Raw genomic sequence first — 18,131 nt, 5'->3', positions numbered from 1 at the left:
CTTGCAACCAGAGTATCTTTTTCTGTATTAAGTTTTTGAAGAATCTACTTAATGCTGTTTTTATTTCCAATCTCAATTTAGCTGTTTGACTTGTTGCCCTGTTGCTCAGCAGTATAATATCTGGAAGCTGACCTTGAAACTGGCCTATTTTCTTTGCAGTAAATGCAGATTTGTCCACTGAACTTTACTTCTTCCCTCTTGAATTAAATCCATGCTCTGGAGTTTTCCATCTTTCGGGTATTTAAAATTTGTTTTCAGTTCATATTATTGGAAGGACTCTCCGAATGGATGAAGCACGCAAGCACTCTCACCCAACTCATTCTTCTTGCATGGCTGAGGAAATGTAAAGCTAAGAATTGCCATTGTCTGGTAAATATGGCGAGAACAAATTAGAAATGTCGGGAGGGAGTGTAACTGCTTGCAAGTTAAGCACTCCCAGTGGTGTTGGTTAATATACTCTACAGTCCACCTCTCTGCTGAAGATGTCATGTGGCTACATGTTGATTTTCTGTTACATCAGCCACTGTATTTAATTAAGAAAATGCTGCAGTGTTGTTAACATCTGCCTCTTACTCAGGTGATGCTGCCATTCGCTGTGAACAGATGGACCACCTGCTGGACTGGTTGGCTGAGTTCCAAAAATCTACCTCTTCAGCAAGTGCTGCCAATCCAGAGGATCTGCTGGCATTCGATGTCTTGTTAGGAGATCTCAACTTTGACAACTGCTCTTCAGGTGAGTTCTTGCTTTAGCGCTGCCTGAGGGTGCAGTCATGATGGCTTGGGGCATTAATCCTCCAGTGGCATCTTGTCAGTCGTGTCACTGATTTGCCTGGTGAGCTAAACTACATCTATGGTAAAACAAAATAGTCAGCACTACAGCTGCCCCAATGCTACCTACTAGATCCATGCAGAAGCCAGGCAACATTTAATTCTTACTCAGAACATTTACAAGGTCCAGGCACACAAACTGTGTGTCGATCGCTCTCAGGGCTCTTTCCTCTTAAAGCTTTCATCCACTTCACCATCTTCCCTGCGTCCTGTCTTTCTAAGTGCCTTCCAAAAATCTTCCCTAAACGCACACCAAAAATATCTCAACATCCTCCAGGAATTATCATAAACTCCCTCCAAATATCTCTCTTACTCCATTCCAAGATCACTCCTAAACTACCTAAACATCCACTTCTAAATTTTCTCCAAAAACCGCTCTTAAACACCCTCCAAAAATCATCCCTAAATGCCTTCCAGAAATCTCTCCTCTCTCATCACTCTTAAATTCCCTCTTGACATGCTTAGCACTGACTAACTATAATTGACCCTGTCTGTAACATTGCATCCTGCCTAGCACTGACCAATGTAGCACAATGACAAACAACAAAGATTTATTCTGTCTGGATTGATGTTCATTAATCCTTTCAATGGTGCTGCCTTGATACTGCTCTAACAACAGTGCAACACTTCCGCAGTTCTGCCTCTCTAACAGTGCAGCATTTCATCAAGACTGACCTAGCAACAATGCAACGCTCACTCAGTACTATCCTTCATACAGTGCTGCACTCCCTTAGTACTGCCCTCCGACAGTGTAGCACTTCTTCAGTACTGCCCCCTGACAGTGCAGCACTTCTTCAGTACTGTTCCTGTGACCAAGCAGCACTCCCTCAGTACTGCTGATCCAAGAACGCAATGGTGGTCCCTCAGCACTCCAACAGTGCAACGTTCCCTCAGTGCTATCCCTCCAATAATGCAGCACGCTTTTAGCACTGCCCCTTCAACAATGTAGCATTCCCTCAATACTGCCCTTCAATCAGTGCAGCACTTTCTCAGTACTGCCCCTCCGACAGTTCAGAGCTCCCTCAGTACTGCCCCTCTGACCATTCAGTGCTCCCTTGTGTTAGAATACCAGGCCTGACCCCAACATTTGTTGGAATACCAGATGAGAACCCCAAACAATGTTTTTTAATTTGTAAAACTGTGAGGAAAGGATACTTGAAAATTAAATGAAATGAAAATCGCTTATTGTCACAAGTAGGCTTCAAATGAAGTTACTGTGAAAAGCCCCTAGTCGCCACATTCCGGCGCCTGTTTGGAGAGGCTGGTACGGGAATTGAACCATGCTGCTGGACTGCCTTGTTCTGCTTTCAAAGCCAGCGATTTAGCCCTGTGCTAAACCAGCTAAACTTCACCCCAAGAGTGATGACTGACCAAATAGGTATCTTTTACGTTAAAACAAACTTTAAATTAAACACAGAATTAACCACATTAACATCAAAGAAATAGCTTTACAATTATCAGTGAAACAGTTCTTAAATGAAAGGAAACACTTGGCAACTTACAATCTACACCTGTCACTAATTCCAGTTAAGCAGTCAAATACAGTTCAAACACCACTTGAAAATAAAGTTAAGAGAACAGGTTACTTGCTTAGCTATGTAGAGACTTTTGGAGATAATTCCTTTCAAGAGCAGATCAAGTACACTTCTGCTCAATCTAATAGCATTTGGAGAAACTGCAGTTCAACTGAAAACCCTATAACAAACTGCAAAACTACAGACAGACTTGGCTCTTCCCAGTAATTACATAATCTGTATCCCACTAAGTTCCATGACCTGCTGAGCTAGGAATAAACACCACTCCCTCATAAATTATCTGCACTCCAGGGAATATCCAGCAACCAAAACACAATTCCATTAATCCTTTATCTGTAACCAAGTAAGTGCTTGGAATCAATCATTACCTCACCTTTTACGATTCTTTAATTACAGCTTTAGTAGACATGCTGCCTGTATGTATTTTAAACCAGGGTTTTTAATACCATTACTGCAACATAATATAAAATAAAATATATAACAATTTCTGCTACATTCATCAAATCAGGACTGGCCCTCCATCAGTGCAGCACTTCATCAGTACTGTCCATCCAACAGAGCAGCAGTGTCTCATTACTGGAACATGTCTTTACCATGTGAACCCTCTGGCACAGGCAAGAGAGCTAACTCAGAGCCATGGTTGATACCCTCAGCTCCCAAATTCGGATGGTTCACAGCTTACCTGCGATCCAGCTAAACATTTTACCCATGTGACTGACAAAAACTGTGCAGATTTTAAACTGCAGCCTTTAAAGAAAGATTTCAGTTCAGAGAATCTTCAAATGATGGGTTTCAGAGACATACATGTGTTCAAGGAATGAATATGAACAGTTTGAGGATAGAGTTGGGACGATGAGTGTCAGCAGTTTGAGGATCGTGTTGGGAAGCTCCGTGTGAGCAGTTTGAGCTTAATGAATTAGAAAGGCTTGAGTTTGAGTCTTACTCAAGGTTCGAGCGTGTAATCCAGAATGCACTTCAGTTCTGAGGGAGAGCTGCCTTGTTAAGTGAGACAGTAAAGTTCCACCCATCTTTTAGGTTGTACCTTGGTGGTCTCAATGTGCTTTAATATTGATATCTTCATCCATATTCTGTGCTCAAGGAACACTATAAACATTTTACTGGTCATTTATGTTACTGTTTGCGGATCTTGCTTTGTGTAAAATGATTGCTCCATTTGTCTACATAACAACAGTCTCAGATCTTAATAGAAAGGAATTAGTTGAAACAAAATGCTTTGGGATGTTTCTGAGAAATGCGAACCATAAATGAATGTCTTGCTACTGGTTAAGGTTGCCAACTCTGGCAGGACGTATTCCAGGAGATGTCGGTGTAAGTGACGTCTCAGAAAGCTGCCGAGATAGTATGAGCTGATTCAAAGGGGGCACAAGAGAGGAAAACACAGTGCAGCCTTTATCAAACTTACTTAAAAGCCGATTTTATCTCAGCTAAAACGTCCTGTATAAATTCTCACCAATTCGTACAACTGTTTCATTTTTTTAAATATCAGCTAGGACTAAGATAAAAGCTCCTTTACCTCAAGCCATGACATTCATGAGCTCAGTACTCTGTGTGCGATCTGAACCAGTGCCAAGTTATGTTTTAAGTCATCAGGCTGCTAAATGTGCAATTAGGTCACCACTTTACAATGAATAATAAGCTTGGGTGTACAAATTATTGTGCATATTCATTTATTTGATGGGGTGTTTATTTGCTGTAAACGTTTGATACATGTCTGTAATAAAATACATTTTTTCTTTAAATATTAATTTATTTGCTTAAAGTAATGTTTTAAAATCTATCGGATTGTTTCAGTAGCCACTTCGGAGATTGATGTTGATTCTGGTAGACTCCCAGCCATTCGGGGGAGTTGGCAACCCTACTCCCAGCGTAGTGGCTGTGTCACGTTACTTGGGCTCCCTCTCCTGGCAAGACTATTCATGGTGACTCCACAGTGATTGCGAGACTCCTTGCTCTGCTTGACCCACACCATGTATGGCTGGGAGAGTCTCTATAATGGGGATTTATTTGTATCTAAAATGAAATATTTGGGAGTGGGGAAGAGAGGATAGAAGCAGTCCCTGAGGTGATAACCACTGCAGCCTGCAGACTGAGCTGGGAAAGGTCCAGAAGCCGCAACAAGCTGTGTAGTGCTAAATGAGCATCACAGTTAAATGTACAAAATAGCTTTGAACTGTATTGGTATAGTATTAATCCACTGGAGGACACTAGTGCATTGTGGGTAGCATTACTAGATCTGTTAATCAATGATTTCATTCAGGATTTTCACAGTGACTTCATTGCAGTGTTAACATAAGCCTACTTGTGACACTAATAAAGATTATTATTATTTACTTTAACAGTAGACTTGACCTTTCACATTCTCCCTTTTCATGATCGGCCATCGAACTGGGCCTCTGTAAAGAGCATGATCTGAAGGTGAATTACTTGCCACAGAATTCCCAGTCTTTAATATACTCTTGCATCCACAGGAATAATATGGCTGGTCCACTTAAGTTTCTGGTCAATGGCCATTGATGAAGAAGCTGAAAATGATTATCTTTGGCTGTCCTGGGGTTGGCCTCAGGGCTGGTATCATGACCAGTACAGGCTTGGAGGGCCGAAGGGCCTGTTCCTGTGCTGTATTGTTCTTTGTTCTTTGTCCAGCAACCACAACCAACTTCCTTTCTGCTTTTATGACTCCAACCAGTGGAGAGTTTTACCTTTGATTTCCATTGACTTCAATTTTACTAGCGTTCCTTGATGCCTGCCTCAGACAAATGTTTATTTGATGCCAAGGACAATCACATTCACCTCACCTCTGGAATTCGGCACTTTGGTCCACGTTTGGAGCCAAGTGGCCCTGAAATAACCCCAAACCTAGTATCGCAGAGCATATAATTGTTGAATGATTGCCACTTGTTAGCACTGTTAGCGACACCTTCCATCACTTGATTGAGTATAGACTGGTGAAGCAATAGTTAATTGGATTGGGTTTTTAGAAATTCATTCATGGGATTTGGGCATTGCTGGCAAAACTGGAATTTATTGTCCATCCCAAAATACTCTGAGAAAGTAACAGCGAGAAAATAAAAACGGGATTCTCCACTTGCCGATGTGAAATCACGAAACACGATTGGGCGGAGAATAGCTTCCAACGCCAAAATCGGGGTAGGCGCCGGTTTGACGCCAAATCGGGATTCCTGGCACCCCGAACATGGCGTAAATGCGTCGCTCATCGCACGGGCTGAAAGTACAGGAGGCATATCATTAGTGGGCCTGACATCCTATGATCCAGGGCCTCTGCGATTCACCGCCTCCGATGGGCCGAATTTCCGACGGCGTCGTTTACTTGTGGATATAAAAATCGTGAACCTGGCGTCCTGGCTGCTGAGCGAGAGAGAGAAGGATGTAGGAAATGGCGTGGAGTGACTTCGGTGGGGTCCCCTGCCAGTAACGGGGGAGGGGACGGGGAGGGGAAGGAGGGGGAGGGGGAACGAGCCGAGCAGCTGGGGTGGCCCCACCCCCCCACGGGACTGGGGCGGTGCCCAGGTACCGACCGCCGTCTTGCTGAACACCCACTGACCACCCACCCCAGCCCCTGGTTCCGGACAGTGGCACGGCCGTATGGGTGCACCCACCCCCGCACCTTACTACCCCCCCCTCCAAACCGGGCAAACTCCGGGCCCGAACACCTCGCCCAAATGGCAGCCACTCACCGGGGGACCACCCAGAGCCACACCCAAGGCAGCTCTCAGTGAGGGCAATGCCAGCCAACGGTGCCCCTGGCAGCAGGAACGGGCGCCAGGACCAGGGGCATCGACAGGACCGTATGCCGACGGGGCAGGATTATGGGGTTGGGGGGGGGGGGGGGGGGGGCTGCTGTCATGTGTGGGCGGGGCCCGCAGTACCAACCGGGGCCACCGTGTAGCCCATGGTACCTGGATGGCACAGGAGTATGCGCCATGCTAACATGTTGGCCTTTCACCCCCTGCAGACAATGGCATTCGGACACCAACCTGCGATGCTGGCCACTGTGGTGATGGCCGCAGCCCTGCGAGATACCCTGTGGCCGCGTGAGCGGGGGCCGCTCAGAGAGGAGGGGGAAGCTGCAGCAGAGGAACGGGCTGCAGAGGGGCAGGTAGCGGCCACACATGCTGGAGGGCCGGCCGCCCAACATCAGGACGAAGAGGAGGAGGACATGTTATGGAGGCGCCGCATGAAGCCCCGTGTGTACTGGCACCGCATGTCATTCGAGGGCCTGCCAGACCGGGCATGCAGACGAAGACTGTGGATGAGCAGAGGGACTGTGCGACACATCTGCCAGATGATGGGGAGGACACCCGCCCCCAGTGACTGTCAAGGTGACTGTCGCCCTGAACCTTTATGCGACGGGATCCTTCCAGGCACCGAATGGGGACCTGTCAGGGATCTTGCAGGCCTCGATGCACATCTGGTCCATGGGATGGAGGATGATAACAACCCGCTCTGCGATGACCTCCGGTGCACCACATCATATGACAATGTCTGACTCATGCCCACAGTAGCACCTTCCACCTTGTGATCCCTGCAGGCGACCTGGCCAGCCCATCACACGCACCTATCGGATCCCTGCGGTGCTGGGGGACGGTCGGGGAAGGGGGGGGTGAGGGAGGGTGGGGAGGACGGTCCACCCACGGGGCCTGCACTGGTCCCCCACCCACCACTCCCCCCACCCACGGGGCCTGCACTGGTCCCCACACCCATCAGACAGAGCACCAAGGCAGGTTTTAACGGTGTTAACAGTTGTTTATCTGTGTCAAAGGCCCATAACACAACTGTGCCCTGCATCCATGCAAATGTAACTGGTGTCTAACTTTCTGGCCTTACGGGCGGTAACACTGCACCTAGGTGGTTCCCCAGACGGTACAGCAGGAGTGGAGACGCCTGTTCTGACTCCTGCCCTGCTGGAAGGGTCCTTGTTGGTGCATGTCTCCTGGGGCGACCCGGCTAGAAGGGCCCGGCCGCTGCTCAGTGGGCCTGGGTAGCGTGGGGCTGCCCTGTTCTGCCCGCTTTCCACCAGATGCACCAGGGACCGGAGGGGGGAGTCCGAGGTGCTGCGGTGTTCCGGCATATCTCCTGCTGGAGTCACCGGCAAGGGACCCAGCACCTCACCTCCCTCGGGGTGCCCAATGGCCCCCGGGCTACTCCATGTGACGGAGGTGCGAGAGTAACCACCCCCCCCCCCCCCACCCCCCCCACCCCGCCACCTGGCGCTGCCAATACTGGAGGCCCGCTCTGGTCTTGACCAGGGTCTGCACGTTCGCGGCCATGGAGCACAGGGAGTGGCCCGTCTCTGTCTGGGACTACGCCACATCACACTGTGACGTGCCACCACCCTGTGGGTCTGTGCCGCATCAGACAGTGACTGGGCCACCTCCCTCTGTGTCTGCGCAATGCCGGCCAGCACCTGGGCAATGCCGCCGACTTTCTCAGCCATGGCCTGCTGTGACTGTGCCAGGATGAGGAGCACCACTGCAATCTCCAGGTGGCTCGGGCACATGGCTGCCTGTGAGAGGGCAGCGCTGTCCTGGGCCTCGGCCCCCGCCTGCACAGAATGCCCCAGGCCCTGGACACTCTGACCCATATCCGACACCGTCACCCCCATTGCCTCCAACGCAGACGCCATCCGTGCGATGTCGGCCTGGGTGGCACACATGACCAGGACCACCCCCTGCTCTTCCTCCGACCCGAGCTCCAGGGTGTCCAGAGACTCGGGCGGAGGACTGGTGTTCGGGCTGCTCTCCCCGTCAGTGCTTGGCCGTCTAGGGGGCACCGGCCCTGGCACTGGCTGGGGGCGGGGGGCTCCGGATGGACCGGCCCCATCTCCGGCAGGTCCTGTAAGACACAAGGTGACATGTATCATTAGACAGCGGGCCCGGGGGGGGGGGGGGGGGGGGGGCGGTGTTGAGGGAGGTAAGGGGGGTGAGGGATGAGGGGGGTGCGGGTTGAGGGGGGTGAGGGATGAGGAGGGTGAGGAGGGGCGTGGATTGAGGGGGTGCGGGTTGGGTGGAGGGGTGAGGAGGGTGAGGGGCGTGTGGGGGTGGTGTCCACACATATGTCTTGCGGATCCGCAACTAAGCAGGGTCTCTCTTGCTTGCCCGCCGACGAACTCCATCTCGGTGACCTCCCTTTCCTCCGGTCCGCCAACCACGTCCAGGGCCCTCTGCAAGGGCATGGTGAGGGGCCGTTGGTCTGGAGGTCCTCCTCCGATCTTGCACCTTGTAGATGGGACACACTGCTGCCATTGTGCATAACGGTGACAGGTGGGGTGCTGATCAAGGAGGCTGCTTTGTCCTGGATTATGTTGAGCTTCTTGACTGTTGCAGCTGCACTCACCAAGACGATGGATCACTATCCGGTGACCCACTTCCCAGGTTGCTATGACGTTGTCTGCTTATATAACCCATTACACTGTCCAGATTACACACAAATAATCCCTCACTGGATCGCATCCCATGCCCTTGTCCCTCGCCTCATCATATCCCATATCCTTTATGTGATACCAGCTCCTTCAATGTCCTTCCATTAATCTATCCCTGCCCTCACTCTTGCATAATGAGTTTGTAGACATACCTGGGATGTACAGCAGTCCAGTTGTGGGGATTTGGATCACGACTCATTCTGAAAGTTAATTTTGAGACCAGGCTGTGGGCCCAGTGCTGTCAGCTCCCTGGCATCAGATCATCACCAGATTCACAGCCAAAAAGGTTCCAGCAGCTTGAAGCATTTTAACTGTTATTTGCTGCCATCTAGAGGACAGCTTCTGAACACATGCGTCTATATAATTTCCCCAATTACAGCCACCTCACCGTGCATCAGCTCCACCAGCCCCACCCCACCCTACCCCCATCGCACCTAAGGCCCTTTTTTGCAGAGGGGGGGGGGGGGGGGGGGGCACATTCTGATGTCTCACCCGAGTGGCTGTTCTTCATGTCCAATTTGAATGGTGGAGAAAATCTGATCTTGCTGAAAGACGATGGCCACATTACAGTCGGGCCGAGAAGGGAGATGGGAATGATGGGATCAGGATAGGGTGAGGAAAGCAATCGAATCAGGGTGAATAAGAGTAGGAATCAGATTAGAATTGGAAGAGGGTGGTCTGGATAGGTATAGTATTGGAATAGAATCAGGATATTGAGAGGCTATGGGTGGGTTCAGGGTTGGGACAGGTCAGCTTTCGGATTATGAGAGCGATATGTCAGAGAACGGATAAGGGCTGAGATTTGCTTAGCAGTTTATAAAAAATCACTGGGCATTAGCATAAAGCAGATTACTAATATTAGAGACAGTGTCAGCATTAGCAATATTACTAAGATTAGGAATATTATTTTCATTGGTAACATCAGTAACTGATACAGGTTTTGGGTTTGTCTTGAATTTTCTGTGTCAGTATCACTGATCGCTTCCTTGATGAACAGGAGGTGACTTTAGCTAATAATATTGAGCGATATGGTAGTATGTCCCAGAGAGGGTAATAATGGTACTCCTTCCTTTATTACAAAGAATTGAATATTGTGATCATGGCATTTCTACAACTTTTGAAGAAGGACTAATTAACGAGGCCAAGATGTGATTTTTACCATTAGTAAGGGAACATACAAAGTAAAAGTAATATTAGATTTTGATTTGAACTTTAACTTCAGATCCTCTTTGATTTCAATAAGGTGATGAATTGCTTCACAGTTTCCTGATTTAAAAAAAAAATTAGAGTACCCAATTCTTTTTTTCCAATTAAGGGCAATTTAGTGTTGCCAATCCACCTACCCTGCACATCTTTGGGTTGTGGGGGCGAAACCCACGCAAACATGGGGAGAATGTACAAACTCCACACGGACGGTGACCCGAGGCCAGGATCAAACCCGGGTCCTCGGTATCGTGAGGCAGCAGTGCTAACCACTGTGCCACCCAACAAAGTTTCCTGATTAACGGCCTCAGGAACACTTCTAATTTTGCTTCTGGCCAGGCCAGCCACTTATTCTTCACAGGAGCTCTTCCCAGTTAATGGCAAACATTGGTCTTGTTGCTCGCTATCTGTTCTCCAGTTGACATAAAGGTTGAGTTAACAAACTCGTGGCTGATAATGCTGTCAATTAAAGTGTAGTTTATGGATGGATTTTCAAGCCTCTGTCCATATCAGAAAGGAGGAAGAAGGGTTTTAAAGAAGACAGGCTGGACACGGTTCCAGAATTCCCATTCTTGTTTCTGGCCATTTCGCCAGCAATAGTCAGTGTTTTTCAATCTTATTTTCCTGGGACCCACTTTTGCCAACCGGCCAACCTTCATTACCTACGCAACGTTCGCTCGCCTTTAATGCGAGTGGGGAACCAGTTTGGTCCTCACGATCTCACTCCAATCAGGTTGACAGGAGGAGATGGCAATGCACATATCAGGTGCAGACTTCAGCCAGTTCCTTTGTGCCGTCTTCACCTTTATGAAAACCAAAAATCGTACCTCACACATGTAGGTCGTCACGAAAGACAATAATAATAAAATGCTTGTTTTACTCAGCATTAGATATTCCTGGGTGATGCTACTCCAGAATACTGACAGCATGTGCTTTTGGCGTGTTTTTAATGTGGTATCAATGGTCAGCTGCAGCAGTGTAGTCTTTTGATTTAGAGTCAGCTGCAAGTTGATAACTGACTCTGGATCTCAAACTCAAAGGGAATTTTTCACCCACCACTTCTCTTTCAAAATCTGAAACTTCTTTCAGTTGCCAGTACTTCCCTGCTTATAACACACATGGGCTTCACCACCTTATTTGCATTGGCACAAATGACAAAACCATACTTCAAGAAATCATCTTTATACTGTTTTGTTCCTGAGTTAAGTTTCTTCTTTGTAAGCTGTTAACTAGAGGCCCCTGAGCTTTGTACAGAGTTAACACTAGCACTGCTCTATCATAGAACCATAGAATACCTACAGGTCATTCATTCATTGAGTCTGCATCGACCCTCCGAAAGAGCATTCCACCCAGGCCCACTCCCCTGCCTTATCCCAACTAACCTTTGGACACTAAGGGGCAATTTTGCATGGTTAATCCACCTAACTTGCCCATCTTTAGACTGTGGGAGGAAACCGGAGCATCCGGAGGAAACCCACGCAGACATGGAAGGAAAGTGCAAACTCCACACAGTCAGCCAAGGCCGGAATTGAACCCGGACCCCTGGTGCTATAAGGCATCAGTGCTAACCACTGTGCCGCTCTGCCACCCTTCCTGCCCTGGACTCTCCTGTCCAGCTCTCTCCGGCAGATTCTGTTGTGAGATCCTGTCCAGTAGGTACACTGCCGAATAAGTCTCTGGCCACCTGTTATTTTTAAAAAGAACAATCCATCTTCACAGCCCACTTGGCAGCAGCTGGAATATAGAAGCAGCTCTGCTCCATGATTTACCGCTAAACGTACATACGTGGAAGGCACTTGACGTTAAGTGTGCGTGCAGGGCACGTGACCTGCACACTGTTGTTACTTCTGGCAGGAAAACTCCGCACAGCCTCATTTATTTTCATTTAAAAGGCAGCAGCGGCTGCCATTATCAATATGAAAGCTGGTAACAGCTGTTGGTCGCTTCTCCCGCGATCAGGACCACCGCAGGAACGGTGCGACCAATCGCTCTGCGGCCCTCCCGACATCCCACCCTCACTTTTAAAAACCCTGGTTTAGGGTGCGGACAGTGACATCACACACAGCACTCCAGACCATGCCAGCTCCATTACTGGTTGGATACTCGGTAAATCAGCATGGAGGATGCACATGGGGCATGGACAAACTAATGTGGCAGTGGGGATGGGAACCGATGCAGGAAGTTGGAAGGTAGTAAAACAGGGACAGTAACAAAAGGCAGTAAGGAGGAAAGTGTAAGGCATAGAAGCCATAGTCAAAAATCAAAAAGGGTGACAGTACAGGGTACAGTGACTGAGGGGAGTTCAGTGAATAGGCCCAGTAATACTAAAAGGAATAAAACGGGAAGTAAAAACATAAATGGTAAGCGACGCGGCAGGTTGTTACATGAAGATATGGGTTCAACGACAAGGAAAATTGGGAGAAAAGTTAAGAGGAAATATAACTTAGGAGAGGTTACTGATCGAGGTGTTAAGATTCAAAACAGAGGTATAAAAGCCAACATAAGTGTACTTTACCTGAATGCTCATAGTATTCCGAATAAGGTAAATGAGTTGATGGCGCAAATCATCGTGAATGACTATGATTTAGTGCCCATTACTGAAACATGGTTAAAGGATGGTCACGACTGGGAGTTAAATATCCAAGGATATCAAACTATTCGGAAGGACAGAGTGGATGGTAAGGGAGGTGGTGTAGCTCTGTTATTTAAGGATGACATCCGGGCAATAGTAAGGGATGACATCGGTGCTATGGAGGATAAGGTTGAATCCATTTGGGTGGAAATCAGGAATAGTAAGGTGAAAAAGTTACTGATAGGAGTAGTCTATAGGCCACCAAATAGTAACATTATGGTGGGGCAGGCAATAAACAAAGAAATAACTGATGCATGCAGAAATGGTACAGCAGTTATCATGGGGGATTTTAATCTACATGTCGATTGGTTTAACCAGGTCGGTCAAGGCAGCCTTGAGGAGGAGTTTATAGAATGCATCCGCGATAGTTTCCTAGAACAGTATGTAATGGAACCTACGAGGGAACAAGCGGTCCTAGATCTGGTCCTGTGTAATGAGACAGGATTAAATAATGATCTCATAGTTAGGGATCCTCTCGGAAGGAGCGATCACAATATGGTGGAATTTAAAATACAGATGGAGGGTGAGAAGGTAAAATCAAACACTAGTGTTTTGTGCTTAAACAACGGAGATTGCAATGGGATGAGAGAAGAACTAGCTAATGTAGACTGGGAGCAAAGACTTTATGGTGAAACAGTTGAGGAACAGTGGAGAACCTTCCAAGCGATTTTTCACAGTGCTCAGCAAAGGTTTATACAAACAAAAAGGAAGGACGGTAGAAAGAGGGAAAATCGACCGTGGATATCTAAGGAAATAAGGGAGAGTATCAAATTGAAGGAAAAAGCATATAAAGTGGCAAAGATTAGAGGGAGACTAGAGGACTGGGAAATCTTTAGGGGGCAACAGAAAGCTACTAAAAAAGCTATAAAGAAGAGTAAGATAGATTATGAGAGTAAACTTGCTGAGAATATAAAAACAAATAGTAAAACTTTTTGTTAAATATTGTTATAAATATATAAAACAAAAAAGAGTGGCTAAGGTAAATATTGGTCCTTTAGAGGACGAGAAAGGAGATTTAATAATGAGATGAGGAAATGGCTGAGGAACTGAACAGGTTTTTTGGGTCGGTCTTCACAGTGGAAGACACAAATAACATGCCAGTGACTGATAGAAATGAGGCTATGAGAGGTGAGGACCTTGAGATGATTGTTATCACTAAGGAGGTAGTGATGGGCAAGCTAATGGGGCTTGGTAGACAAGTCTCCTGGCCCTGATGGAATGCATCCCAGAGTGCTAAAAGAGATGGCTAGGGAAATTGCAAATGCACTAGTGATAATTTACCAAAATTCACTAGACTCTGGGGTGGTCCCGGCAGATTGGAAATTAGCAAACGTGACACCACTGTTTAAAAAAGGAGGTAGGCAGAAAGCGGGTAATTATAGGCCAGTGAGCTTAACTTCGGTAGTAGGGAAGATGCTGGAATCTATCATCAAGGAAGAAATAGCGAGGCATCTGGATGGAAATTGTCCCATTGGGCAGACACAGCATGGGTTCATAAAGGGCAGATCGTGCCTAACTAATTTAGTGGAATTTTTTGAGGACATTACCAGAGCGGTAGATAACGAGGAGCTAATGGATGTGGTATATCTGGATTTCCAGAAAGCCTTTGACAAGGTGCCACACAAAAGGTTGCTGCATGAGATAAAAATGTATGGCATTAAGGGTAAAGTAGTAGCATGGATAGAGGATTGGTTAATTAATAGAAAGCAAAGAGTGGGGATTAATGGGTGTTTCTCTGGTTGGCAATCAGTAGCTAGTGGTGTCCCTCAGGGATCAGTGTTGGGCCCACAATTGTTCACAATTTACATAGATGATTTGGAGTTGGGGACCAAGGGCAATGTGTCCAAGTTTACAGATGAAACTAAGATGAGTGGTAAAGCAAAAAGTGCAGAGGGATTTGGATAGGTTAAGTGAATGGGCTAGGGTCTGGCAGATGGAATACAATGTTTTTTTAAAAATATATATTTATTCAAATTTTCCAACAAATTTTCAACAAAACTCCCCCCCAAAAAAAGAAAAAAGAAGCAAAAACACAACAATCAGAAATTATACATTGGATTTCCCCCATATACAATAGCCCCCCATATAACATTTAAAAGCACAAAATAGGGAAAACCCCCACCTTCACCCAAACGCCACCCAAAAAGAAACCCCCCTCCCTCCCCCCCGCGCCCCCCCCCCCCCCCCCCCCCCCCCTGGCCCTGGGCTGCTGCTGCTGCTGACCTCCTCCTAACGCTCCACAAGATCGTCTAGGAACGGTTGCCGCCGCCTGGAGAACCCCTGCACAGACCCTCGCAAGGCAAACTTTATCCTCTCCAGCTTGATGAACCCTGCCATATCATTGATCCAAGCTTCCACGCTGGGGTGTTTCGCATCATTCCTTAGTAGCAAAATCCTCCGCCGGGCTACCAGGGACGCAAAGGCCAGAATACTGGCCTCTTTCACCTCCTGCACTCCCGGCTCGCCCGATACCCCAAATAATGCCAATCCCCAGCTCGGCTTGTCCCGGGCGTTCACCACCTTGGACATAGCCCTCGCAACACCCCTCCAAAACCCATCTAGTGCCGGGCACGACCAGAACATATGGACGTGATTTGCCGGGCTCCCTGAGCACCTCCCACATCTGTCCTCCACCCCAAAGAACCTACTCAACCTCGCCCCTGTCATATGCGTTCTGTGAGTAACTTTGAACTGTATTAGGCTGAGCCTGGCGCAAGAGGAGGAAGAATTAACCCTACTCAGGGCGTCAGCCCACAGACCCTCATCTATCTCCTCCCCAAGCTCCTTCTCCCACTTGCCCCTTAACTCCTCCACCGAGGCCTTCTCCTCTTCCTTCAGCTCCTGGTCAATCGCCGAAACGTTGCCTTCTCCAACCCATACACCCGAAATCACCCTGTCCTGAATCCCACGTGCTGGAAGCAGCGGGAATTCCCTCACCTGCCGCCTCACAAACGCCCTCACTTGCATGTACCTGAAAGTGTTTCCCGGGGGTAGCCCAAACTTCTCCTCCAGCGTCCCTAGGCTCGCAAACGTCCCATCAATGAACAGGTCCCCCATTCTTCTAATCCCTGCCCGATGCCAGCTCCGAAACCCCCCATCCATCCTTCCCGGGACGAACCGATGGTTCTCCCGAATCGGTGACCATACCGAGGCTCCTACCTCACCCTTGTGTCGCCTCCACTGCCCCCAGATCTTCAGCGTCGCCGCCACCACCGGACTCGTGGTGTACCTTGTCGGCGAGAGTGGCAGCGGTGCCGTCACCAGCGCCCTCAGGTTCGTGCCCACACAGGACGCCATCTCTAGCCTCTTCCAAGCCGCCCCCTCTCCCTCCATTACCCACTGATGCACGGTCAATTAAACTCAAAGACGAGGTTGTAACATGACTGAAGGCTTTAAGAGACGAGATCTGTTCCCCAGCAGCTTCGGTACAGAATGAGGGCTGCTGGGACGGCACCGGTTCTTATACCCCGCCTGTCAGGGCGGAGCTACATACATAACAGCTAATGGTAAACTCCTAGGTTTACCCAATGGTCTACAGCCTCTCGGGTACTGCAATACCTGAGAATACCACATTCACCCCCTGTTAAAAAAGAGTCCGGCGGGGGTGGTGGCCAGTGGTCACAATTGCATTTAACATGGTATGATCAGATATGGAGGTACCGTGATACCTCCTTACAGGGTTGTCGAGAATATTTACAAGCGTGGAAGATATATACAGTCAGTGTTCATTTACAGTTACAGTGAAGCAATCAGTCGGTCGGGTGGCCTGGTCGTCCTCCTGGATCGTCTGAGCCTCGGTGGTGATTCTGGTGGGGGTCCGGGCGTCTGAGACTCCGGGAGCGTGGCTTCGTCCTCCATGGCAGCTTCGTCACCCCTAGACGGCGCTGGTGGGGCAAACGGTTGACACGAGAGGGGGGCGCCTGTAGGTGGTGTCGGTGGGTGGGATGGCCTAGGTAGGAGCGGCGGGAGGACCGACCCTCCAGTGAGGTGCTGTGGGGGGGGGGGGGGGGGGGGGGGTAATGGTTCGGGTGCGCGTGGTGTTCAGGCGGGAGGCAGGTCCCGGAGGGAGACTGTATCTTGCCGGCCGTCAGGGAACGCCACGTAGGCGTACTGGAGGTTAGCGTGCAGCAGGTGGACCCTCTCGACCAACAGGTCCGACTTGTGCGCCCGCACGTGCTTCCGAAGCAGGATGGGTCCGGGTGTCGCTAGCCAGGTTGGGAGCGAGGTCCCGGAGAAGGTCTTCCCGGGGAAGACAAGGAGACGTTCATGAGGTGTCTGATTGGTAGTTGTACAGAGCAGCGACGGATGGCGTGGAGGGCCTCCGGGAGGACTTCCTGCCAGCGGGAGACGGGGAGAGTCCTGGACCGTAGGACCAGTAGAACAGTCTTCCAGACCGTTCCGTTCTCCCTCTCTACCTGCCCATTTCCCCAGGGGTTGTAACTAGTCGTCCTGCTTGAGGCAATGCCCCTGCTGAGCAGGAATTGACACAGTTCATCGCTCATAAAGGAGGACCCCCTATCACTGTGTATGTACGCTGGGAAACCGAACAGTGTAAAGATGCTATGGAGGGCCTTGATGACGGTGGTTGCGGTCATGTCTGGGCAGGGGATGGCGAATGGGAACCAGGAGTACTCGTCAATCACGTTCAGGAAGTACGTGTTGCAGTCGGTGGAGGGGAGGGGGCCTTTGAAGTCCATGCTGAGGCGTTCAAAGGGACGGGAAGCCTTTATCAGGTGCGCTTTCCCTGGCCGGTAGAAGTGCGGTTTGCACTCCGTGCAGATTTGGCAGTCCTGACCTCCTCGATAGAGTAGGGCAGGTTGCGGGTCTTAATGAAGTGGAAAAAACGAGTGACCTCCGGGTGGTAGAGGTCCTCGTGGAGGGCTCGGAGGCGGTCCACTTGTGCAGGGCATCAGGAGGCTCGTTCAGCTTCCCCGGACGGTACAAGATCTCGTAGTTGTAGGTGGAGAGTTCTATCCTCCACCGTAAGATCTTGTCGTTCTTTATCTTGCCCCGCTGTGTATTATCAAACATGAACGCCACCGACCGTTGATCAGTGAGGAGAGTGAATCTCCTGCCGGCCAGGTAATGCCACCAATGTCGCACAGCTTCCACAATGGCTTGGGCCTCTTTTTCGACCGAGGAATGGCGGATTTCGGAAGCATGGAGGGTACGGGAGAAGAAGGCCACGGGCCTGCCCGCTTGGTTGAGGGTGGCGACCAGAGCTACGTCGGACGCATCGCTCTCGACCTGGAAGGGGAGGGACTCGTCGATGGCGCGCATCGTGGCCTTTGCAATGTCTGCTTTGATGCGGCAGAAGGCCTGGCGGGCCTCCGTCGACAGGGGGAAGGTTGTGGACTGGTTTAGGGGTCGGGCTTTGTCTGCGTAGTTGGGGACCCACTGTGCGTAATAACTGAAAAACCCGAGGCAGTGCTTCAGGGCCTTGGGGCAGTGAGGGAGGGGAAATGCATAAGGG

General features: G+C 49.3%; 1 protein-coding gene across 1 annotated transcript in view; it reads left to right on the top strand.

Moving 5' to 3' along the window:
• smpd3 (sphingomyelin phosphodiesterase 3) overlaps positions 1–18,131 on the top strand; it is a 565,394-nt gene that overhangs the window by 474,832 nt on the left and 72,431 nt on the right. Inside the window, exon 5 of the mRNA XM_072518478.1 lies at positions 578–733. Coding sequence (XP_072374579.1) covers positions 578–733 — 156 coding nt within the window. The remainder of the gene's footprint in view (positions 1–577; positions 734–18,131) is intronic.

Source organism: Scyliorhinus torazame, chromosome 10, assembly GCF_047496885.1.
Source record: "Scyliorhinus torazame isolate Kashiwa2021f chromosome 10, sScyTor2.1, whole genome shotgun sequence".
Lineage (NCBI taxonomy): Eukaryota > Metazoa > Chordata > Chondrichthyes > Carcharhiniformes > Scyliorhinidae > Scyliorhinus > Scyliorhinus torazame.
Note: the sequence above shows the minus strand (reverse complement) of the source record. Positions and strands in the feature narration are given on the sequence as shown.